Source organism: Coregonus lavaretus (genome assembly GCF_964263955.1).
Source record: "Coregonus lavaretus genome assembly, chromosome: 5".
NCBI lineage: Eukaryota > Metazoa > Chordata > Actinopteri > Salmoniformes > Salmonidae > Coregonus > Coregonus lavaretus.
The window spans coordinates 22,457,950-22,483,484 of NC_139992.1; the positions used below are offsets into that span (position 1 = coordinate 22,457,950).

A 25,535-nucleotide genomic window follows, 5' to 3' on the forward strand; every position below is an offset into this window, starting at 1 on the left:
TCAATGTTCATTAGGCACTAAACAGAATATATTTGACTTAAACCGGGAGTCACTACCTGGATTTGTCCAACAAGACTGATTTTAGTTTCTACAGATGGTGTTATGGGGATATAAATAGTTATTTACACCATGCTGACCAATGGGAGTATGCTCAGTATCAACATAATGATTTGTTTTGTACTGATGAAAAATGTACTCCGACTTAGATTGCTGAGAATTTCTTAAACTATATTTTAATGTATTTTTAAAACGTGTAATTTTCTCTTAAATTGAGAGAAATCTCAAAATGGGGGAATGTGAGAGAAAAATTACGCATTTACCTGATTTGTTTGATATTAATTTTGAAATTATATACTTAACAAATAGTAAGACATTTCTGTTCTACTAATGCTGTGTTTTTGAAAGGGATGGTCTCCACTCTAACTCCCTGCAGCTAATCTGGGCGTATGGTCACTAGTGATAGCTTGAGCTGACAATTGATTTACAGCCTGCATTCCATAGACAAGATGTTGTGTATGTTTAACCAGATAGAGATAGCCTGGAGGAGCAGAACAAAGGCCTCAGTATTCCTAATTATCCTGGCATCTGGGAAACTAAGACGAGGTGGGGTTAAAAATAACACCAGAGGCAGAAAACCAGGAGATGAACCCAATCTGCATGGAGGGGGTTCAACCAGCCATGACTAAGCATTCTTAGGTCTCCTATATACAGTGGGGAGAACAAGTATTTGATACACTGCCGATTTTGCAGGTTTTCCTACTTACAAAGCATGTAGAGGTCTGTAATTTTTATCATAGGTACACTTCAACTGTGAGAGACGGAATCTAAAACAAAAATCCAGAAAATCACATTATATGATTTTTAAGTAATTAATTAAAATTTTATTGCATGACATAAGTATTTGATCACCTACCAACCAGTAAGAATTCCGGCTCTCACAGACCTGTTAGTTTTTCTTTAAGAAGCCCTCCTTTTCTCCACTCATTACCTGTATTAACTGCACCTGTTTGAACTCGTTACCTGTATAAAAGACACCTGTCCACACACTCAATCAAACAGACTCCAACCTCTCCACAATGGCCAAGACCAGAGAGCTGTGTAAGGACATCAGGGATACAATTGTAGACCTGCACAAGACTGGGATGGGCTACAGGACAATAGGCAAGCAGCTTGGTGAGAAGGCAACAACTGTTGGCGCAATTATTAGAAAATGGAAGAAGTTCAAGATGATGGTCAATCACCCTTGGTCTGGGGCTCCATGCAAGATCTCACCTCGTGGGGCATCAATGATCATGAGGAAGGTGAGGGATCAGCCCAGAACTACACGGCAGGACCTGGTCAATGACCTGAAGAGAGCTGGGACCACAGTCTCAAAGAAAACCATTAGTAACACACTACGCCGTCATGGATTAAAATCCTGCAGCACATGCAAGGTCCCCCTGCTCAAGCCAGCGCATGTCCAGGCCCGTCTGAAGTTTGCCAATGACCATCTGGATGCTCCAGAGGAGGAATGGGAGAAGGTCATGTGGTCTGATGAGACAAAAATAGAGCTTTTTGGTCTAAACTCCACTTGCCGTGTTTGGAGGAAGAAGAAGGATGAGTACAACCCCAAGAACACCATCCCAACCGTGAAGCATGGAGGTGGAAACATCATTCTTTGGGGATGCTTTTCTGCAAAGGGGACAGGACGACTGCACCGTATTGAGGGGAGGATGGATGGGGCCATGTATCGCGAGATCTTGGCCAACAACCTCCTTCCCTCAGTAAGAGCATTGAAGATGGGTTGTGGCTGGGTCTTCCAGCATGACAACGACCCGAAACACACAGCTAGGGCGACTAAGGAGTGGCTCCGTAAGAAGCATCTCAAGGTCCTGGATTGGCCTAGCCAGTCTCCAGACCTGAACCCAATAGAAAATCTTTGGAGGGAGCTGAAAGTCCGTATTGCCCAGCGACAGCCCCGAAACCTGAAGGATCTGGAGAAGGTCTGTATGGAGGAATGGGCCAAAATCCCTGCTGAAGTGTGTGCAAACCTGGTCAAGACCTACAGGAAACAAATGATCTCTGTAATTGCAAACAAAGGTTTCTGTACCAAATATTAAGTTCTGCTTTTCTGATGTATCAAATACTTATGTCATGCAATAAAATGCAAATTAATTACTTAAAAATCATACAATGTGATTTTCTGGATTTTTTAGATTCCGTCTCTCACAGTTGAAGTGTACCTATGATAAAAATTACAGACCTCTACATGCTTTGTAAGTAGGAAAACCTGCAAAATCGGCAGTGTATCAAATACTTGTTCTCCCCACTGTAGATCTCAGTTTTTTCATTATTAGTTAAGCTCTCAGCAACACACACTTCAGAGGGTGCAGTCGACGGTTTCATTATTGCAATAATTAATCAATGTTAAATAAAGATGATTGCTTGAATGGTTGTCCAAGTCTCTCTCAGTACTGAAATGTCCACAACAGTTTCCATATGAAACATGCTCCTACTCTGTCATGCTGCTTGCTGTGATAACAGTCTCCATGCAGTCATTCATACGCAATCAATATGTGATTCTCTAGGCCTGTGAAAGTGCTTATGAAAAATAGGCCTCCCAATTTAGGGATGGGAGGAAACCGTTAGGCTTGGAGGAGAGTATGAAACATGTTGCAGGATATGATAATGATTTTTATGTGTACAGTGGAAAAATACAGGAAGCCTAAAGCAGGGTGGGACTTTTCCTCTGATGTGTGTGTATAAAAGATGGACTCTGAACTTGAGAGGGCAGAGCGCTCTCAATGAATAAAGGCTGACCATTGCAGAATTGGATCTTTGTTTAATTTATTTAAACTAGAGATTTACACCTCTGGGAATTATTCAAAGATTTAAGAAGTGTTTGACTTCAACCATTGAGAAAACAAAATTCTTGTGACAATAACCCTTTGAATAACTATTTTTTGTTACAGGTAGAACCTTTTGGGGTTCCATGTAGAACTCTTTCCACAGAGTGTTCTACAGTGGGCGAAAAAAGTATTTAGTCAGCCACCAATTGTGCAAGTTCTCCCACTTAAAAAGATGAGAGAGGCCTGTCATTTTCATCATAGGTACACGTCAACTATGACAGACAAATTGAGAAAAAAATTCCAGAAAATCACATTGTAGGATTTTTTATGAATTTATTTGCAAATTATGGTGGAAAATAAGTATTTGGTCACCTACAAACAAGCAAGATTTATGGCTCTCACAGACCTGTAACTTCTTCTTTAAGAGGCTCCTCTGTCCTCCACTCGTTACCTGTATTAATGGCACCTGTTTGAACTTGTTATCAGTATAAAAGACACCTGTCCACAACCTCAAACAGTCACACTCCAAACTCCACTATGGTCAAGACCAAAGAGCTGTCAAAGGACACCAGAAACAAAATTGTAGACCTGCATCAGGCTGGGAAGACTGAATCTGCAATAGGTAAGCAGCTTGGTTTGAATAAATCAACTGTGGGAGCAATTATTAGGAAATGGAAGACATACAAGACCACTGATAATCTCCCTCGATCTGGGGATCCACGCAAGATCTCACCCCGTGGGGTCAAAATGATCACAAGAACGGTGAGCAAAAATCCCAGAACCACACGGGGGGACCTAGTGAATGACCTACAGAGAGCTGGGACCAAAGTAACAAAGCCTACCATCAGTAACACACTACTCCGCCAGGGACTCAATCCTGCATTGCCAGACGTGTCCCCCTGCTTAAGCCAGTACATGTCCAGGCCTGTCTGAAGTTTGGGAGAATGTCATATGGTCAGATGAAACCAAAATATAACTTTTTGGTAAAAACTCAACTCATCGTGTTTGGAGGACAAAGAATGCTGAGTTGCATCCAAAGAACACCATACCTACTGTGAAGCATGGGGGTGGAAACTTCATGCTTTGGGGCTGTTTTTCTGCAAAGGGACCAGGACGACTGATCCGTGTAAAGGAAAGAATGAATGGGGCCATGTATCGTGAGATTTTGAGTGAAAACCTCCTTCCATCAGCAAGGGCATTGAAGATGAAACGTGGCTGGGTCTTTTAGCATGACAATGATCCCAAACACACCTCCCGGGCAACGAAGGAGTGGCTTCGTAAGAAGCATTTCAAGGTCCTGGAGTGGCCTAGCCAGTCTCCAGATCTCAACCCCAAAGAAAATCTTTGGAGGGAGTTGAAAGTCCGTGTTGCCCAGCGACAGCCCCAAAACATCACTGCTCTAGAGGAGATCTGCATGGAGGAATGGGCCAAAATACCAGCAACAGTGTGTGAAAACCGTGTGAAGACTTACAGAAAACGTTTGACCTGTGTCATTGCCAACAAAGGGTATATAACAGTATTGAGAAACTTTTGTTATTGACCAAATACTTATTTTCCACCATAATTTGCAAATAAATTCATTAAAAATCTTACAATGTGATTTTCTGGGAAAAAAAATCTCATTTTGTCTGTCATAGTTGACATGTACCTATGATGAAAACAGGACTCTCTCATCATTTTAAGTGGGAGAACTTGCACAATTGGTGGCTGACTAAATACTTTTTTCCCCCACTGTACATGGAACCCAAAAGGGTTCTACCTGAAACCAAAAAGGGTTCTACCTGGAACCAATAAGGGTGCTCCTATGGGGAGAGGCAAAGAACCCTTTTGGAAACCTTTATTCTAAGAGTGTAGAGCGTCAAGTCATGTTTGTGACAATGAGCTTTTGACACATGAAGACATCAACTCTCCCACCCAGCCACCCAGTCAGCCAGTCATCAGTGGGAGATTTTGGTTTCCCCCTGGTAACTCAGTCTGTCCCTATCATCCACACAGCTGTTATATAGGAGAGCAGACATCACCCTCTCCCTCTCTCTGTCTGACACCTCATCATACCACACAGACAGGACTGACAGCCTCACTTCGTCTCCCTAAAATACACTGACATACCAGACCCTTCCTCAATCTCATGCTGCCTGGGTGTGTGTGGCACCAGCCTGTTACCGTTTATTAGGTACACCCATCTAGTACCAGGTCGGACCCCCCTTTGCCTTCAGAAAAGCCTGAATGCGTTGGAGCATGGAAACCTTGCTCAATTGATATCAAGGGACCTAACGTGTGACAGGAAAAAATTCCCCACACCATTACACCACAGCTGACCAGACTGTACTGTTGACACCAGGCAGGATGGGGCCATGGACTCATGCTGCTTACGCTAAATCCTGACTGCCATCAGCATGATGCTACAGGAACCTGCTGCAATAGCCCATTCATGACAAGAACCGACAAGCTGTGCGATCCGAGATGACGTTCTGCACACCACTGTTGTACTGTGCAGTTATTTGCCTGTTTGTGGCCTGCCTGTTAGCTTGCACGATTCTTGCCATTCTCCTTTGACCTCTCATCAACGAGCTGTTTTCGCCCACAGGACAGCGACTGACTGTACGTTTTTTGTTTGTTGTTAATAGGGTGGTGTACCTAATAAACTAAACGCAGCGGCACACACAAAACGTGTAGACTGTTAAAAGTCATCTTTACCATATTAAGCTTGTGTTAGAGAGGTAATATAATAAACTTAAGGAGCTAATGTAGACACATTTCAGGATGACAAAATGTCAGTCCACGTAACACATGGTCTACCACACACTGTTAAGATGAAACACGTCCCCTTAACACATCATGTAATGAAGAGAGAGTAAATGCGCGTGAGATCATCATATTTATGGCTATGTCATTTACATTAACATCAATTGGGCGTCTAATTTCCCATCTAATTTTCCTTCTGGGCCTTGGTTTACAGTAGCTTTTGTGCTGTTTCTGACACAAAACATACATTCACAAACACATGAATGCAAGCATGCACATTCACCCACCCTGCAGTACAGTATATGTTGTGTGTGCCTGAGAGGCAGCTCTGATCTATGGCGTGTAATAGTGTTTAATAACTGGTCCATTACGTGTCTGGGTAATCCCACTCTCTAATGCACCAACACACAGCCTATTCTATTTCCTCCGCCTCAGCTCTTTTCACTACACTGTAAAGCTCATTTCAGAAAGGCTCGGTCCAAAACAGCCCTCAAATATCAATTACCGCTTATGGGGAAAGGAGCTGATGGGTGCTACATTTCCAAATCCTTTAATAATATATTCATTCCGCTTTAATACGTTGTTTTTATAGGGTGTGATAAGTGCAAATGGCGGCGTAGGAATTAATTCAGATTGAACCTAATAGGAATGTGTGTGTGTGTGTGTGTGTGTGTGTGTGTGTGTCTGTGTCTGTGTTAGTGTGTGTGTCTGTGTCAACTTCGATACTTTTTCGATACTAGAACATGAAAAACTGTTTGGTACTAGTTACTTTCGGTACTTCTGTCAAATGTGTCTCACGGATTAAGTCTGTCTGTCAGTGCAGCTGATGTCCCTCTTATTTGCGCCAGTGCACTGTCTGCTCCAATTACTCATTGCTAGCTTGCAATGGGAGACTGGGCAGCATCATGCTAGCTCCATATTCATGCTGCACAGAAGTTAACACACTTGAATAATAAAAATCAAATGAAATTTTATTTGTCACATGCGCCGAATACAACAGATGTAGACCTTACAGTGAAACGCTTACTTACGAGCCTTTAACCAACAAAGCAGTTAAGAAAAATAAGTGTTAAGAAAGTATCTACTCAAATAAATTGAAGTAAAAAAAAAATATATGAATACAAAAATATTAATAATTAAAGAGCAACAATTAAATAACAGTCACGAGGCTATATACAGGGGGTACCGGTACAGAGTCAATGTGCAGAGGCACAAGTTAGTTGAGGTAATTGAGGTAATATGTACATGTAGGTAGAGGTAAAGTGACTATGCATAGATAATAAACAGAGAGTAGCAGCGCTCTAGTGTTCCTCTGTGGAGATGGGAGAACCTTCCAGAAGGACAAGCATTTCTGCAGCACTCCACCAATCAGGCCTTTATGGTAGAGTGGCCAGACGGAAGCCACACCTCAGTAAAAGGCACATGACAGCCCGCTTGGAGTTTGCCAGAAGGCACCTAAAGGACTCTCAGACCAATAGAAACAAGATTCTCTGGTCTGATGAAACCAAGATTCTCTGGTCTGATTGCCAAGCGTCACGTCTGGAGGAAATCCTGCACCATCCCTACGGTGAAGCATGGTGGTGGCAGCATCATGCTGTGGGGATGTTTTTCAGCAGCAGGGACTGGGAAACTAGTCAGGATCAAGGCAAAGATGGACGGAGCAAAGTACAGAGAGATCCTTGATGAAAACCTGCTCCAAAGCGCTCAGGACCTCAGACTGGGGGCGAGGGTTCACCTTCCAACAGGACAACGACCCTAAGCACACAGCCAAGACAACGCAGGAGTGGCTTCGGGACAAGTCTCTGATTGTCCTTGAGTGGCCCAGCCAGAGCCCGGACTTGAACCCGATCGAACATCTCTGGATAGACCTGAAAATAGCTGTGCAGCGACGCTCCCCATCCAACCTGACAGAGCTTGAGAGGCTCTGCATAGAAGAATGGGAGAAACTCCCCAAATACAGGTGTGCCAAGTTTGTAGCATCATACCAAAGAAGACTCGATGCTGTAATCGCTGCCAAAGGTGCTTTAACAAAGTACTGAATAAAGGGTCTGAATACTTCCGTAAATGTATTATTTCTGTTTTTTATTTATTGAAATTAGCAAAAATTTCTACAAAGCTGTTTTTGCTTTGTCATTATGGGGTATTGTGTATAGATTGATGAGAAAAAACAACAATGTAATCATTTTAGAATAAGGCTGTAACGTAACAAAATGTGGAAAAAGTCAAGGGATCTGAATACTTTCCGAAGGCACTGTAGGTCTAATGTAAGCCTAAACTATATAAAACATATATTTCTTTCTGGTGTTCCTTACATTCTGTTTGGTGCCTATCATTTTAAAATTTATGAGCAGTGTGTGTATGTGTGTTTGTGGGAGAGAGAGAGAGTGGTGTGTTTGTGTTTATGAGAGTGAGGGAGACAGAGAGCGTGTCTGAGGAAGGGAGAGTGTGTGTGTGTGTGTGTGTCTGTTAACTGAACAGTAAAGAAGAAGGTTTCATGCAGTGTTTTCCCCTTACTGACACAATGACATGCAGATCATTATGCATGTATACTCCTTCCTCCCATTCCTCCAGCCAAATCACAGGTAGGCCTTTGGACATTTGAGCAAATCAGCCATTCTATGCAGCATTCTATTATACAGTGAGAAGTGTGAGGTTAAATGCAATGTGAGTAGAAGTGTGAATTTCAGTGTCAGGTTTTTAGAGAACGTTTAGAAAATGGGAACAATTGTCCAAGGGATGGGGTGAACAGGATAGTAGGCCACTGATTTATTTGGTATCGTGATATTACTCGGTATCGTGATACTTGTCCTGGTATCGTTTGTAAAATGTTGGTATCGGGACAACTGTACCTGGTATCGGTATCTAAGTCAAAATTCTGGTATTGTGACAACCCTAGTCTGTGTGTGTGGTAACATCCTGTCCATGGTCTTTCTTCCAGTCTCTGCGTGTAGCGGGCAGCTGCATTGTGTGTGTGTGTGTCTCAGTAGAGTCCTGTCCGTGCCAGCTGAACTGGGTGTGTTGAAGCTTCCTGTGGCTCTTTAATCATGCCGCTAGCTCCCAAATTACAGGTGTCACCGTCACAGCTGGACACACACACACACACACACACACACAGCTGGACACCGGTGTGGTGTGCAATTTGGCTTGTCGCCACTAAATGCCCCTCAGTAAGAGGCCTGTCTATCATACTCTGTCATAGGAAGATTGTCAGAAGCACGGAGGAGAGAAGGGGAGAGGCGGGGAATAAGAGAGATTTTACATGCCTGGTTGGCAGAGAAGGCCTTGAAGCAGCCAGGTCGCTCAAGATCCACTGCGAAATTCGACGTCCGTCCAGATAAGCAGGACGTCGGGAGATTACTTCAAACCGGCCACTAGGGGCAACAGTGAGCGCTCTTACCATCAAGTAGGCTTGGGTATTTCTAGGGCGTTGTGGACAGGGATGGCGGATAGGCGTAAGGGTCGCATGTTCAATCCCAATGCTAGGCATTTATTATTATTATTATTTACCCCATCTCAAACGTTAATCCTTACCTTAACCATTTAGAATTAATGCCTAAACTTTATTGTGGAGTTGTTTTGTTTTACCCCTATCCCAAACCTTACCTTTAACTTAACCATTCAGAATGAATGCCTAAACTAAACCTTCAAAATGTGATGTAAATGGGCAAACATCAGATTCTGCAGTAAAACTGTGAGAGCTTGTTGCTTGAAGAGGAGCGAGAGATAAGGGGAGGCGGAGAGAGTGAGGGATGGAGAGAGGGGTGATAATAGGGGTTGAAGTCATTACCATAGAATGACAGCACCACACACACACAGAGCAAAATGAAAACTCACAGGCAATTTGAGTTCATCTCCCCCAGAAAAGCTTGTTAATGACGGAGCAGAGAAAGTCGTTAATTAGCTATATGGCAGCTTCATTAAACCTCACACTAGTTACCCTGCCCTACCCTGTTCCACAAATGACAACAGACTGGGTGATGGTTGTGTGGTTCAGGCATCCTATGCAGGAGTAACAGACACACACACAGTATTGTGAAGCCATTGAGTGTTCTGATGAACAAGGCCTGCCTCTCCACATCCTGCTCTGTTCTCTGTCTGATTAGTCCTGTTCTGTTCTCTACTGATGACAGAGGAGCTGGGATGGGGTGGAGTGGGATGTGATGGGATGGGATGGGATGGGATGTAAAGGGGTTGGATGGGGTGGGATGGGGTGGGATATGATGGGCTGGGGTGGTATGTGATGGGATAGGATGGGGTGGGATGTAAAGAGGTTAGATGGGGTGGGATGGGATGTGGTGGGATGTTAAGTGGTTGGATGGGGTGGGATGGGATGGGGTGGGATGTAAAGGGGTTGAATGGGGTGGGATGTAAAGGGGTTGGATGGGGTGGGATGGGATGGGGTGGGATGTAAAGGGATTGGGTGGGATGGGATGGGGTGGGATGTAAAGGGATTGGATGGGGTGGGATGTAAAGGGGTTGGATGGGGTGGGATGGGATGGGGTGGGATGTAAAGGGGTTTGATGGGGTGGGATGGGATGGGGTGGGATGTAAAGGGGTTGATGGGGTGGGATGGGATGGGGTGGGATGTAAAGGTGTTGGATGGGGTGGGATGGTGTGGGATGTAAAGGGATTGGATGGGGTGGGATGGGATGGGGTGGGATGTAAAGGGATTGGATGGGGTGGGATGGGATGGGGTGGGATGAAAAGGGATTGGATGGGGTGGGATGGGATGGGGTGGGATGTAAAGGGGTTGGATGGGGTGGGATGGGATGGGGTGGGATGTAAAGGGATTGGATGGGGTGGGATGGGGTAGGATATGATGGGCTGGGGTGGGATGTGATGGGCTAGGATGGGATGGGGTGGGATCCACTCAGCTTGGAGAGGATGTACTAGTACTGGCTGCTGGAATGACCTTAAACTACAGAGCTAAACACACAGTAGTGAAGATTGCTGGAGATCAACGCTTGATACCTGATATTAGCATAGAATCACAAAGCCAACTTTCATTGGTCAACAAAGCATTCTGCAAGCTCTCACCAAAGTTCTGACAAGAGAAATATACATTTTATATCATCAGAACTTTTCTTCTTGCTGAGTCAGTAGTAAAAGCTTCAGTTTCAGTCGGTCTGTGATGTGTCTGTGACTGTAGCTGTCAGTGGCTCTCACGTCCAGAAAAACACGTCTTATTTTAAAGCTGCACCAAACTGGAATGGGAACACACTCACTCACACATCAGAGAGGATGGAGAAACACAAACACACACAGCATCACAGTTGAGGTAGTTTATGTGAAATGGCTCATCTCCAAACATAAAGTTGTTTTATAAACTTTTTAATGAAGCAGATTGAAGTGGAGAGTTAATGAGAGGGACAGTAAGAACTTGTCAAGTTCCTTCCGACATGCCAGCCAATTAGCAGGCGTGGCTGGGAGGGAAGAGAAATGCCAGAGAGGAGAGGAACAAACAGTGATAAGAGAGGAGGGAGGGAGGAGAAAGAGAAGGAGAGAAGAGAGGAGGGATGCATGCTTGCACACACACATACGCACGCATACACACACGCTCTATATAAATCCTCCCACTGATTCTCTCCCTGTCCATTCTCCTATAAGACCACTATAGATCAGCAATTTAGATCAGACTCTAAGGCCAAACCTCCCATAGCTCTCTAGCATATCTCCCCAGTGTGCTTCCTCCCCTCCATCCTCACCATCACACCACACTCCTGTCCTATCCTTCTACTCCTCTATTCCTCCTCCACCCATCACCTCATCCCTCTCTCCATATCCAGGAGAGAAAGAGTGAAGAGAGAAAGAGTGAGATGAGGAATTCTCATTGCCACCTAATAACCCGTCCGGTCGATACTGTAATAGATTCCTTCTGTAGAACATCACCTCTCTCTGACATCACTATCAGACTGGTATCACACAGACAAACCAGACAGGCAAGGGGATTGATACTGTTCAAATCTCCCCTCAAATCTCCCTCCCTAGACCCATAGGAGAACACTTTGAAGAACCCTTTTGTGTTCCATGTAGAACCCTATACACAGATGGGACAGCCGAAGAACCCTTTTGGAACCCTTTTTTCTGAGAGTGTAGACTGGGATGTTGTATGTGAGAACGGTAAAATGGTATTGAACAAAGTAAAATATAAAAATAACATATTGAGCTAGCATTTAAATTAGATAATAAACCTAGAGAGAGAGAGAGAGCGAGAGAGAGAAAGAGAGAGACAAGGAGAGGAATTGTACTAGCCTCTGTATTAGTGTCAGTATTGACCTCTATGGTGTAATGGTGAGGTTAACCGTCCTCTACTGATTAATTAATGACATGTCTAAAAATAAACCTTCAGTTTGCTTAAAATACAGAGCTAAATCAAGACCTCGCCAGTGAGCCGACACACAGACATACAGAGACACGGACACATGAAACAAAATGAACCCTTTCAAATTACCCTTTCATCACAGTAACTAGATCAGAGCCTCTATGATGTGTGTGTGTGTGTGTGTGTGTGTGTGTGTGAGTGTGTGTGTGTGAGTGAGAGAGACAGCGAGAGAGAGACACAGACAGACAGTAGAGAGAGAAAGAGAGAGCGAGAGAGAGAGAGGTAGAGAGAGAGGGAGAGTGAGAGAACTAGACAGAGAGAGAGAAAGAGAGAGAGAGGGAGAGAGAACTAGACAGAGAGAGAGATAGAGCGAGAGAGAAAACTAGACAGAGAGAGAGAACTAGAGAGAGAGAGAGAGAGAGAGAGAGAGAGAGAGAGAGAGAGAGAGAGAGAGAGAGAGAGAGAGAGAGAGGAGGGAGGGAGAGAGAGAAACTAGACAGAGAGAGAGAGAAAGAGAACTAGACAGAGAGAGAACTAGAGAGAGAGAGAGAGAGAGAGAGAGAGAGAGAGAGAGAGAGAGAGAGAGAGAGAGAGAGAGAGGGAGAGAGAGAGAGAGAGAGAGAGAGAGAGAGAGAGAGAGAGAGGGAGGGAGAGAGAGAAAACTAGACAGAGAGAGAGAGAGAGAGAGAGGGAGGGAGAGAGAGAGGGAGAGAACTAGACAGAGAGAGAGAAAGAGAGAGAGAGGGAGAGAGAACTAGACAGAGAGAGAGATAGAGCGAGAGAGAAAACTAGACAGAGAGAGAGAACTAGACAGAGATAGAGAGAGAGAGAGGGAGAGAGAGAGAGAGAGAGAGAGAGAGAGAGAGAGAGAGAGAGGGAGAGAAAACTAGACAGAGAGAGAGAGAGAGAACTAGACAGAGAGAGAACTAGACAGAGAGAGAGAGAGAGAGAGAGAGAAGAGAGAGAGAGAGAGGAGAGAGAGAGGGGGAGGGGGGAGGGAGAGAGAAAACTAGACAGAGAGAGAGAGAGAGCGAGAGAGAGGGAGGGAGAGAGAGAGAGAAAACTAGACAGAGAGAGAGAGAGAGAGAACTAGACAGAGAGAGAGGGAGAGAGAGAGAGAACTAGACAGAGAGAGAGAGAGGGAGAGAGAGAACTAGACAGAGAGCGAGAGAGAGCTAGACAGAGAGCGAGAGAACTAGACAGAGAGAGAGAGAACTAGACAGAGAGAGAGAGAACTAGACAGAGCGAGAGAGAGAGAGAGAGAACTAGACAGAGAGAGAGAGAGAGTGAGAACTAGACAGAGAGAGAGAGGGAGAGAGAGAGAACTAGACAGAGAGAGAGAGAGGGAGAGAGAGAGAACTAGACAGAGAGAGAGAGAGAGGAGAGAGAGAGAGAGAACTAGACAGAGAGAGAGAGAGGGAGAGAGAGAGAACTAGACCGAGAGAGAGAGAGGGAGAGAGAGAGAACTAGACACAGTCCCACGGGGTCTGGTCTGTGACTCTGTCAGCTGTGTGTGTGACAGCAGACAGACGGTTGTCTAGTATTGAGGCCAGGGTCCAGCACCACCGGGCCCCTAACACCCTGTCCACACACACAGAGCTAATCACGTCCCTTAATGTTACATTATTCATACCAGGGTCTCATAGGGTGACTGAGGGGTGAGGCAGGGACACCGGAGGAGAGGAAGGGAGAGAGAGAGAGAGAGAGAGAGAGAGAGAGAGGGGGGGGAGAGAGAGAGAACTAGACAGAGAGAGAGGGGGGGGGTACTCAGCTCTGAATAATTACACTTTAAATAGCTTTGGAGATGTACAGTCAGATCAATGCTGAATTAAATGATTGCCTTCAATCAATCAGCCTGTATGTCGCTTTCTGCGCCCCCCTCCATCCCGTCTCTCTGTCTGGTCAATGACCATATATCAGTTGAATGGAAAGCCTGGGATGGGCTAGCTAATAACCACAGCTGTGACGAATAATAAACACACAGACAGCACAATCACACAGAAATAAAAAACTCTTCTTTGTCTCTTTAAATGTGTCACACACACACGCACACTCCTCCACATCTTCTCTGAAGTGTGGTGATATTAGAGTAGATGTGTGGTGTGATGGTGTAGTCTAAAGGTGTCCGCCATGCTTCCCAACAGTTCGGAAGAGTTCGTGCATATACTGTATTATCAACACATTTTGTGACGTTTTTGTTAGTTTTGGACTTCGGTAAGGTTTTTTTATGTTGTTCGGGCACACAAAATGTTTTCTTGAGGCAAGCCGAAGTCGGTCGCCGAAGTCTATGCTCCTTTGTCGTGATTGGTCAACAGTAGGGAGTCTTCAGGTAAAAGTCTTTGTTGTCACTCAAAGAGAGATGACTCGTTTTCATGCACATGTTTTTATTTAGAAAGTTAGGTTAGAGACGTCAAAATTATTGACAGATTTCTTGAGTTATCTAAGATTAATTCTGACTATTTTGAGGCTACGCCGTCTCAAATGGATAATAAACAGTACTATTTACGCTTTTTTCTAGTTTTTCAAGCGAATGTCTGTGAAGGGAGTTTCCGAACTGAAGCATGCGGACGCCTTAATAGTGTAAAATACAGCACAGAGTTTCCATTATGCAGACTGATAAGAGTTTAAATTATTCTAGCTCTGACACTATTCTCTCATTCTGCTGATTATCCTTGCTATGGAACAGATTTAAGGATTGAGAAATGTGAAATTCAAACAACAGTCATTTTGTATCCTAGTACTATGAACTCTGCCTCACTGTACAGCTAAACCCCTGTCCTGCTCAACCCCATTATAGCTGGCAATGTTATCCAATGTGTCCTACATACCCACCCCAGCATACCCAGCCCAATAGTTTCTCCACTCTCTAACCCATATCAATACAGTTGCCAGCACAATTCACACAGTTTCGGCCAAGCTGATTAGAACCATTGTGCAGCGCTGCTTCAGAAGGGTCAGTCAGAGTTCACAGTAAATCGACCCTGTAGGGGAGGGCTTTCTGACACCATACCCTCTGTTTAACTGACCCACTTACTGCTATCTGTTACTGCACTGAGCTGCTGAATTAGACCTAGCCACAGGATGCCCTGTGTGTGTGTGTATGTGTGTGTACCAGCGTAACTAACATGCTTGTCCAGGCAGAGAGGGCTGGACAGTCAGATTGAGGGACCCCTACTGCTAGTTAAACTCTGTCCTTCACTCACTGTCTCTCACACTGCTTAGCTATCAGCCAACTAGAGGACTGGAGGGAGGGAGGGAGAGAGAGAGAAAGGGATGGACAGAATAAGGTATAGCGTGGGAAGGAGGGAGCGAGGTAGCAATGAAGGGAGAGCAGGAAGGAGGGATGCTGACCAGTGAGAGGAAAGAGGGTAGACGTGAGAGGGTTAAGAGCTGTCAGGGAATACAAAAAGATGCTTAACCAGTCCAGTTTACTCCAGTCCAGCCTAAAATCCCAGCATGAACTAGAATCACATGCTAAAGTCTGCTTCTAAAACAGGGATATCACAGAAGGCTATGTGAGTATTTACATGATTGGATATGAGGGTGTAAAAGAAGTGTGTCTAATGCTGAGGGGCAAAACTAGCTATAATCAGTAACCTGTCACTGAGCAGGATATAGACACCATATATGTGGCCTGTGATTACAAACCCTGCGTGGGCCTTCATTGTGTTAAATCTCATATTTGGTGACACAAATTGCTGTCTTTCTCCCTCTCGTCATCTAGGCACTCTTTCATTTATGACAACCTAGGTCTTCTTCATACAGACCTGTGATCTGTGTTATCTAGGCCAGAGACACACACACACCCACACAGTCTTCTTTAATGACTTATTCAGTGTCACAGCTTACATTTCAAAATAGAAACATAACCCAAAACAATCAATTGAAATGTTTTACGACTGACAGGACTTATGTTGCTAAAATATAAAACGCGTCAGAACCGACGCTGCCTTTGTTCAGTGAACGCAGCACGGCGCAGAGCGTCTCGGCGTGACGGAGGCTGTGTTTGTGAGCGCCGCCATACGTTAGGGGATCATTTTTTCTACAGTCTTTGATCAACGTAGTCTTTGAAGTAACACTGAGAAATAAAGAAAGAGGCAGAAGTCACAGAGAGTTCACACCGCAAACTTGGCGCAGCGTACGGCTTGCTGACAGCAATCTGCATAATATATTCTTTAGATTATCTGATGAAGATAACACCCAGTGGATCACTAGGTGTTGGATAAACCCCTCCCACACAGGCCTAATTAAAAGGATGAGACGCTCTGCATTTGTCCTCAATTACAGTTTAGAGAGTTCATAGGGAGAAAACATGAGAGAACATATGGTTGTTTGGATGTTTTGGATGATGTAAGTGGTTTGAAGTGAGGGGATGAGAGAGGAAGAGAGGTGAGCTGGCTGAGCCTCAGGGAGGGGTAGGATACAGTCATGACTGTTGTTTACTGAGGTTATAGAATTATAAGTTAAAGAAATAGAACTTAAGAAGATCCCTACAGTTGAATCTCTAACACTGGAGCTGTCAGTTGGTTATTCAGTTGAGTGCTATGGAAATGTATGAACACCTAAACCACAAGATTTAATGCGGTTTTCATTTGGTTTGTGTGTGTGTGTATGTGTATTTAGACTGGTGGATAAACTGTAGTTTTATTCTCTTGTCTTGTTAACTGAGGAGCTAAATCCTTTACAACTGGAGACAGTGAGACTAATAACTGCTCAAGGGAGAGAGACATTAGCATACTGTAAGCATTCAAAGAGACTTCTAATACATATGCAGATATATTATACACATTATATATGTCATCTAATGTTTATGATAATAACAAAGAAGCAATATCATCTCATTTAAGATCATACACATTTAATGTATGTGTGCGCACACATACACATCTCCAAATACACTAAAACCATCTCTGCTTCAGAATGCCAACGTTTTGTTTCCTCTGTGGTGAGAGAGAGAGAGAGAGAGAGAGAGAGAGAGAGAGAGAGAGAGAGAGAGAGAGAGAGAGAGAGAGAGAGAGAGAGAGAGAGAGAGAGAGAGATGAGAGAGAGAGAGAGAGAGAGAGAGAGAGAGAGAGAGAGAGAGAGAGAGAGAGAGAGAGAGTGTGCTGATGCATGATAAAGAGCAGTCCAAGTTCCTGTGTCTGATATACCTCCAGTCTCCTTGGGATCTGAGATGTGTCCTTGAGAACAAGCCAGTGTATGTGTATGTGTGTGTGTGTGATTGTTTGTGTTTGTGTGATTGTGTGAGTGTGTGTGATTGTGTGAGTGTGTGTTTCTAACACAAGAGAGGTCTGTCAAGACTGGACCAATTAAGCGGCAGGCCGATGCTTGTTACACCACAACACTCCTTCCCTGAAATGTCACACCAACACTCCTGCCATGTGTCCCTTCAGTTAGCTTCTCTGTTTGTCTGTGACTGACTCTGTGTTTCTGTGTGCGTGTGTGTGAACAATGATGGCTGATATTGACTCAGGCTTCATCAAGTCTCCTGTAGAGTGAGTGATGTTGTCATATAGGGTCAGTGGTGGGACATCGGTCCTATCCATCACTACAGCCCCTCGCATGCACGCACACGCACACGCACACGCACACGCACACGCACACGCACACACACACACACACACACACACACACACAGACACACACACACACACACACACACACACACACACACACACACACACACACACACACACACACACACACACACACACACACACACACACACACACACACACAGTCCATCAGTCTCTGTAAGGCTGAAGAGCTGATAGGAGAGGAGACAGGAAGACATGGCCTACTGATCCACCACACACACACAACCTGGCAGGTCACACACAGCCCTAGCACTGACAACAGAGGAAAGTAGAGTCTAACACACAGCTCTACCAGATAAAACTGACTGATAAAATACTTTGCAGTCACACTTCAGACGTGTAGGCTATGTTGACATCTTTAACTTTTCTCTACTAAACTTGTTGAAAGTTGTGCGGGAAAGAACAACATCTCCCGGCTATAACTCCATCTGAGCAGTGTTGTTCTGATTTATACCTTAGCTGGATCAATGTGTGTTCCAGAGACAGATCTGTTATCAATTATGCTGCAGCCGTGCAGCTCAGGAAATATTTTCTCTAGAAAGTAGCCATGGATGAAGTTTACAACCATTTGTAAAGTTCAAACTCAGTAAGGTTAAGCATTGTGTTGATAATCGTGTTGAAAAACTACAAGATCCCAGTATAACGGAAGCTGAAAACTTCACATATTCAGATGGGAAATGAAATGTCACGGCAATGCATAGTAATCATTTTCCCATAGAGGTTTACAGAGAGAGTGAGGAAGGGAACCGGCCTGCTATATAAGCTGTCAGAACATTACTGTGTAGCTGTTATTCCTTTTCTTCTGTCTCTGCCTCCACTACTAACAGGATGGATTGTGGCCTTGTGGTGGACTCGGAGGAGGAGGAAGTTGCCTTGACACTGATCTCCAATCAGTTTTGGGTGTTAAGATTGGGGGAGTTTAAGCTGATTCAGTTTTTATTGACCCAATAGCTTGCTCTCTTATAACTATCTCCTTGACTACGCTCAAAACTTTGTGTCAGAAGGCCTCTATCTACAGTGCACTCGGAAAGTATTCAGACCCCTTCCCTTTTTCCACATTTTGTTACGTTACAGCCTTATTCTAAAATTGATTAAATAAAATAAAAATCCTCATCAATCTACACACAATACCCCATAATGACGAAGCGAGAATTTTTTTTTGCACATTTATTATAATAAAAAAGTATTCAGACCCTTTGCTAAGACACTCAAAATTGAGCTCAGGTGGATCCTGTTTCCATCGATCATCCTTGAGATGTTCCTAAAAATTGATTGGAGTCTACCTGTGGTAAATTCAATTTATTGGACATGATTTGGAAAGGCACACACCTGTCTATATAAGGTCCCAGAGTTGACAGTGCATGTCAGAGCAAAAACCAAGCCATGAGGTCGAAGGAATTGTCCGTAGAGCTCCGAGACAGGATTGTGTCGAGGCACAGATCTGGGGACGGGTACCAAAAAATGACTGCAGCATTGAAGGTCCCCAAGAACACAGTGGCCTCCATCATTCTTAAACGGAATAAGTTTTGAACCACCAAGACTCTTCCTAGAGCTGGCTGCCCGGCCAAACTGAGCAATCGGGTGAGAAAGGCCTTGGTCAGGGAGGTGACCAAGAACTGGATGGTCACTCTGACAGAGCTCCAGAGTTCATCTGTGGAGATGGGAGAACCTTCCAGAAGGACAACCATCTCTGCAGCACTCCACCAATCAGGCATTTATGATAGAGTGGCCAGACGGAAGCCACTCATCAATAAAAGGGACACGGCAGCCAGCTTGGAGTTTGCCAAAAGGCACCTAAAGGACTCTCAGACCATGAGAAACAAGATTCTCTGGTCTGATGAAACCAAAAATGAACTCTTTGGCCTGAATGCCAAGCGTCACGTCTGGAGGAAACCTGGCACCATCCCTACGGTAAAGCATGGTGGTGGCAGCATCATGCTGTGGGGATGTTTTTCAGCGGCAGGGACTGGGAGTCTAGTCAGGATTGAGGGAAAGATGAATGGAGCAAAGTACAGAGAGATCCTTGATGAAAACCTGCTCCAGAGCGCTCAGGACCTCAGACTGGGGTGAAGGTTCACCTTCCAACAGGACAACAACCCTAAGCACACAGCCAAGACAATGCAGGAGTGGCTTCGGGACAAGTCTCTGAATGTCCTTGAGTGGCCCAGCCAGAGCCCGGACTTGAACCCGATCGAACATCTCTGGAGAGACCTGAAAATAGCTGTGCAGTGACGCTCCCCATCCAATCTGACAGAGCTTGAGAGGATCTGCAGAGAAGAATGGGAGAAACTCCCCAAATACAGGTGTGCCAAGCTTGTAGCATCATACCCAAGAAGACTTGAGGCTGTTATCGCTGCCAAAGGTGCTTCAATAAAGTACTGAGTAAAGGGTCTGAATACTTACGTAAATGTGATAATTCCGTTGTTTTTTTTAAATAAATTTGCACATTCAAAAAAAACTGTTTTTGCTTTGTCATTATGGGGTATTGTGTGTAGATTGATGAGGGAAAAAACCCAATTTGATCAATTTTAGAATAAGGCTGTAACGTAACAAAATGTGGAAAAAGTCAAGGGGTCTGAATACTTTCCGAATGCACTGTATAGTACATAAGAGGCTGTGTTGAGTCGAGGTGATGTGGGACTGAGGTATTAGCGTATGGTCCCCCTGACACCCTGGACTCCCCGCGGCAGACCAGGCAGCGTGGAGGTTTAATAACTACTGTGTGACTGCTGGAACAATGAGCAGGCCCTAGTTTAGGGCTGACACGGCATTATAATGGCTACACATCGCCTTGCCCACAGGGCTAAGACTAACCGAACTGTGAAATCTGCTAAAGTGAGAGGGAAAGAGGAAGGGAGGGATGGAGAGATGGAGAGAGAGGGAGAATAGGTGTTCTAGATGGAACACAACAGTATTTAATGCCAGCGAGAGATAGATTAATGTGTGAGGATGTTTTAATTCAGGTAAGGTGCTCAAACATTAGATAAACATGCAGTGAATCTCCTCCACCCTTAATGTAATGAATGATCAGAGTTTAGATCAGAGCCAGAATGCCTCAGAGTTGTGTATCTCTCTCTGCTTTCCTCTCAGTAAACTCTTAGTTGTGGGTCGCGTCAGGATAGTAGTCAACTGGGAGCTCAGTAATTCTTCAGACAAGCAGGGCTCCCTGAAATGCGGCGGGAACCCAGACAGTCGGGCGGAGTGTCGGCGGGAACCCAGACAGACACAGTTTTAAGGGTACACCGTATATGACAGCAGACACAGCAAAGGTACTCTGCTGCATTATCAACATCTACAAGTATCCCTGCTCTCAGATCTTAAAAATAGATCTTAAAGATCCTGGCATGCCAAGCTACAATAGACTATAAAGCATTGGGGAAAGTTAGAAGAATAATGAATTTCTAGTGTATTTCTGTTCTGATCACAGCTATAGTGAAATGTTATCTGGCTGATTGCTGAGCAGCTGTACGTGCAGCTGTGAACCTCTCAGGCCTGCACCACAGATGAATCATCATCAACTACTACTGATGACAACCCAAAGCTGCATGGGCTGAGGACATCTCTGAACAATGAGTGGGTGAGAGACTGAGGGAACACTGGAGGTAGAGAGAGCGTAGAGGCTACATCTTCAGCCCCAGGTGGCTTTGACCTCTCCCCCACTCTCTCCCCCTGCCCTGTCTCTGACTCAACCTCCCCCCCACTGACAGGTCCAGAGGCTGGCCATGTGTTAGTGACCTTTCCTCCCCCACACCAGGGGGTGCTGTAGCTGGCCTCCACATCAGAGAGGGGCAGACGGGGAGTGGTGTGTGTATATACAGTGCCGTAAGAAAATTATTTGAAATGTGTAACTTAAAACTTAAAGCAGATCCTCCTCTGAGATAGATAGAAACATTCAAAAGCAGTGGCATTGCCCTGAACCAGTTCTGTTAGTGTACCCCATGTCTCATAGAGTAGAGCCAAGTAGTGATAACCCAGAGCTACCATCAGACAGACAAACAGACAGACATATAGACAGACTGTCCAGGGATCAAACTCCTGTCTGGCCAGCCTCAGCAGAGGTAATCCCTGACAGCGAGGTGTCCTGGCCCCTGCCTCAGATCACAGCAGGAGATGGACCCCTGACTATACTGCCCCCATGTACAGTACCTACGCACACAAAGCATCGGGTTGGTAGCCAGGCAGGCTTTAAATCAGCTTCAGAGGACAGACGGACAGATGGGTCTCCCTCCCCAGTCAGTTCTATTAAAGCAGTGGAGAAGGTGGAAAGCTTCAAGTTCCTTGGCGTACACATCACCGACAAACTGAAATGGTCCACCCATGCAGACAGTGTGGTGAAGAAGGCGCAACAGAGCCTCTTCAACCTCAGGAGGCTGAAGAAATGTGGCTTATCACCTAAAACCCTCACAAACTTTTACAGGTGCACAATTGAGAGCATCCTGTCGGGCTGTATCACCGCCTGGTACGGCAACTGCACCGCCCACAACCGCAGGGCTCTCCAGAGGGTGGTCCGGTCTGCCGAACGCATTACCCGCCCTCCAAGACACTTACAGCACCCGATGTCACAGGAAGGCCAAAAAGATCATCAAGGACATCAACCACCCGAGCCACTGCCTGTTCACCCCGCTATCATCCAGAAGGCGAGGTCAGTACAGGTGCATCAAAGCTGGGACTGAGAGAATGAAAAACAGCTTCTATCTCAAGGCCATCAGACTGTTAAATAGCCATCACTAGCACATTAGAGGCTGCTGCTGCCTATTGAAATCACTGGCCACTTTAAGAAATGGAACACTAGTCACTTTAATAATGTTTACATATCTTGCACTACTCATCTCATATGTATATACTGCATTCTATTCTATAATATTCTACTGTATCTTAGTCCATGCCGCTCTGTCATTGCTTGTCCATATATGTATATATTCTTAAATCCCATTCCTTACTTTTTTGTGAGTATTGGGTATATGTTGTGAAATTGTTAGATTTTACTGCACTGTCGGAGCTAGAAGCACAAGCATTTCGCTACACCCGCTATAACATCTGCTAAACACGTGTATGTGACAAATAAAATTTGAATTGATTTTTTACAACCGTTCAGCATGGCCACTGGCAGCAGGCTGAGACTACAGACAGACCCCAGGAGAGACTGATAACACCAGGAGAAAGGACAATACCCCTAGCTTTCACTCTCACATTACCCTAACTTAGTATACCACCATGTGTGCTGTACACTAATACACTAATGCTGTGCTCTCATCTGCAAAGAGAAAAAGACCACGGGAGCAGTCAGTGTTTACGTTTTTGTGGCCCTGCACAAATACAGAATATCCCCCCCATGTCCCATATCATACACAGCCTGTCATCATATCACACACAGCCTGTCTTCATATCATACACAGCCTGTCCTCATATCACACACAGCCTCTCCTCACATCACACACAGCCTGTCATCATATCACACACAGCCTGTCCTCATATCACACACAGCCTGTCTTCATATCACACACAGCCTGTCCTCATATCACACACAGCCTGTCCTCATATCAGACACAGCCTGTCTTCATATCACACACTGCCTGTCCTCATATCAAACACAGCCTGTCCTCATATCACACACAGCCTGTCCTCATATCATACACAGCCTGTCCTCATATCACACACAGCCTGTCTTCATATCATACACAGCCTGTCCTCATATCACACACAGCCTCTCCTCACATCACACACAGCCTGTCTTCATATCACACACAGCCTGTCCTCATATCATACACAGTCTGTCTTCATATCACACACAGCCTGTCCTCATATCACGCACAGCCTGTCCTCATATCACACACAGCCTGTCTTCATATCACACACAGCCTCTCCTCATATCACACACAGCCTCTCCTCATATCACACACAGCCTCTCCTCATATCACACAGCCTCTCCTCATATCACACAGCCTCTCCTCATATCACACACAGCCTCTCCTCATATCACACACAGCCTCTCTCACCTACTGTTCCACAGTTCAGGCTGCACCAACCCACTGCAATCAGCCCCACACAGCCAGAGCCCCTCACATTAATTCTCATCTGAATGGCAGAGTGGGAGGGCTGGTACAAAGGAGGAGAGATGGAGGGAGGAGGAGAGGTGGCAGGAGAGAGATGGAGGAATGACAGGATAATGAAGGATAGAGGATGACACATCTGGCTTTGTGGAGCTGCTTGGGGCTCTGCCTATCTGCACCGCACCGATACTGCAGGATGACAAATAAAAGCGAAGGATAGAGAGAGAGAGTGGGATGAGGGGGGATGGAGAGATATGGGGAGAGAGCAAGTAAGGGAAAGGGGAGAGAGAGAGATAGAGAGACAGACAGACAGACATAGATGAGATGAGGAGTGAGATCAAGGAAGGTAGAGAAGGTAAGGGAGAGAGTGGGGGGAGGAGAGAGATGGAGAGAGTGGGGGAGGGGAGAGATGGAGAGAGCAGGGGGAGGAGAGAGATGGAGAGAGGGAGAGAGTGGGGGAGGAGAGAGATGGAGAGAGGGAGAGTGGGGAGGAGAGAGATGGAGAGAATGGGGGAGGAGATAGATGGGCTGGATTGGCCATGATTGGCTAAGATAATGGATGGGCTGGACATGCTGAGAGTTGAGTTCGGATTGGTCTGCCATGTAGCATGCTTCTGTCTATAACATGAGCTGCTAAGTATAATCCTGTCTACCGCTGTTTTAAATAAAAGATATGAAGAACTGAAAAAGCTTTGCTACTGCTCTCAACGTTGCTGCCCTGAAGTTAATAGCGCTATCAACAAAGCTCAGCACTATCATACAACTTCAGAAAATGACTCAGATTATATTCAATGATACAGTATACAGTACAGTAAATACATGGAAGGAGGGGTTGGAAAGAGGTAAAGAAAGAGAGAGGGTGGGGGGCTACTGAGATGGAGAGATAGATAATGAGAGGGAGGGAGAGACAAAGATAGAGAGGAAGACACACAGAGAGAGAGCGAGAGAAAGAGAGAGAAAAAGAAAGGTGGACAGATCCAGTCAGATCAGAAGTCATGTGACTCACCGAGACACGCCCCGTCCATCTCTTCGTAGCCTACGCTACAGACACACTTCCCCAGGGGCACCAGCCAGTCACCGTCTGCGCCGCAGTACAGTTTGGGCGTGTCCCTCTCCTCGGCATGCTCCACACACGCACCCCTGACCTCTACCAGAGAGGAGGAGTCGACCCGGGGCACGGTGTCAGGGAAGGAGGCCAGGTTCCTCAGGGTGAAGGGACACTTCTTATAGTACACCCTGACTGAGACCAGGGCGATGCACGCCCCAATGTCCTGGAACGCCAGGTAGAAACCCTTCCTGGAGATAGGACCCACTTCCCGCACCTATAGAAAACATTCACATGATCAATGATTGCCCATTGGGGATCAATAAAGTTAATTGAATTTAACTTAATTAAATTGATTTTCGCAATGACCCTGACCCTAGTATGCAGTGCCTGCACAATTTCCCCTTTTTGGAAATTGCCATGCCAAACAATAGGAGTTGGCAGGGGAGCAGAAACAGACTGGCAATGAGGCTATACAGTGGGGAGAACAAGTATTTGATACACTGCCGATTTTGCAGGTTTTCCTACTTACAAAGCATGTAGAGGTCCATAATTTTTATGATAGGTACACTTCAACTGTGAGAGACGGAATCTAAAACAAAAATCCAGAAAATCACATTGTATGATTTTTAAGTAATTAATTTGCATTTTATTGCATGACATAAGTATTTGATACATCAGAAAAGCAGAACTTAATATTTGGTACAGAAACCTTTGTTTGCAATTACAGAGATCATACGTTTCCTGTAGGTCTTGACCAGGTTTGCACACACTGCAGCAGGGATTTTGGCCCACTCCTCCATTCAGACCTTCTCCAGATCCTTCAGGTTTCGGGGCTGTCGCTGGGCAATACGGACTTTCAGCTCCTTCCAAAGATGTTCTATTGGGTTCAGGTCTGGAGACTGGCTAGGCCACTCCAGGACCTTGAGATGCTTCTTACGGAGCCAC

At 45.2% G+C, this 25,535-nt stretch overlaps 1 protein-coding gene across 1 annotated transcript in view; it reads right to left on the reverse strand.

Moving 5' to 3' along the window:
* Positions 1-25,535, reverse strand: part of epha6 (eph receptor A6) — a 171,289-nt gene that overhangs the window by 94,716 nt on the left and 51,038 nt on the right. Inside the window, exon 5 of the mRNA XM_084162398.1 lies at positions 24,549-24,864. Within this exon, the coding sequence (XP_084018524.1) occupies positions 24,549-24,864 (316 nt within the window). The remainder of the gene's footprint in view (positions 1-24,548; positions 24,865-25,535) is intronic.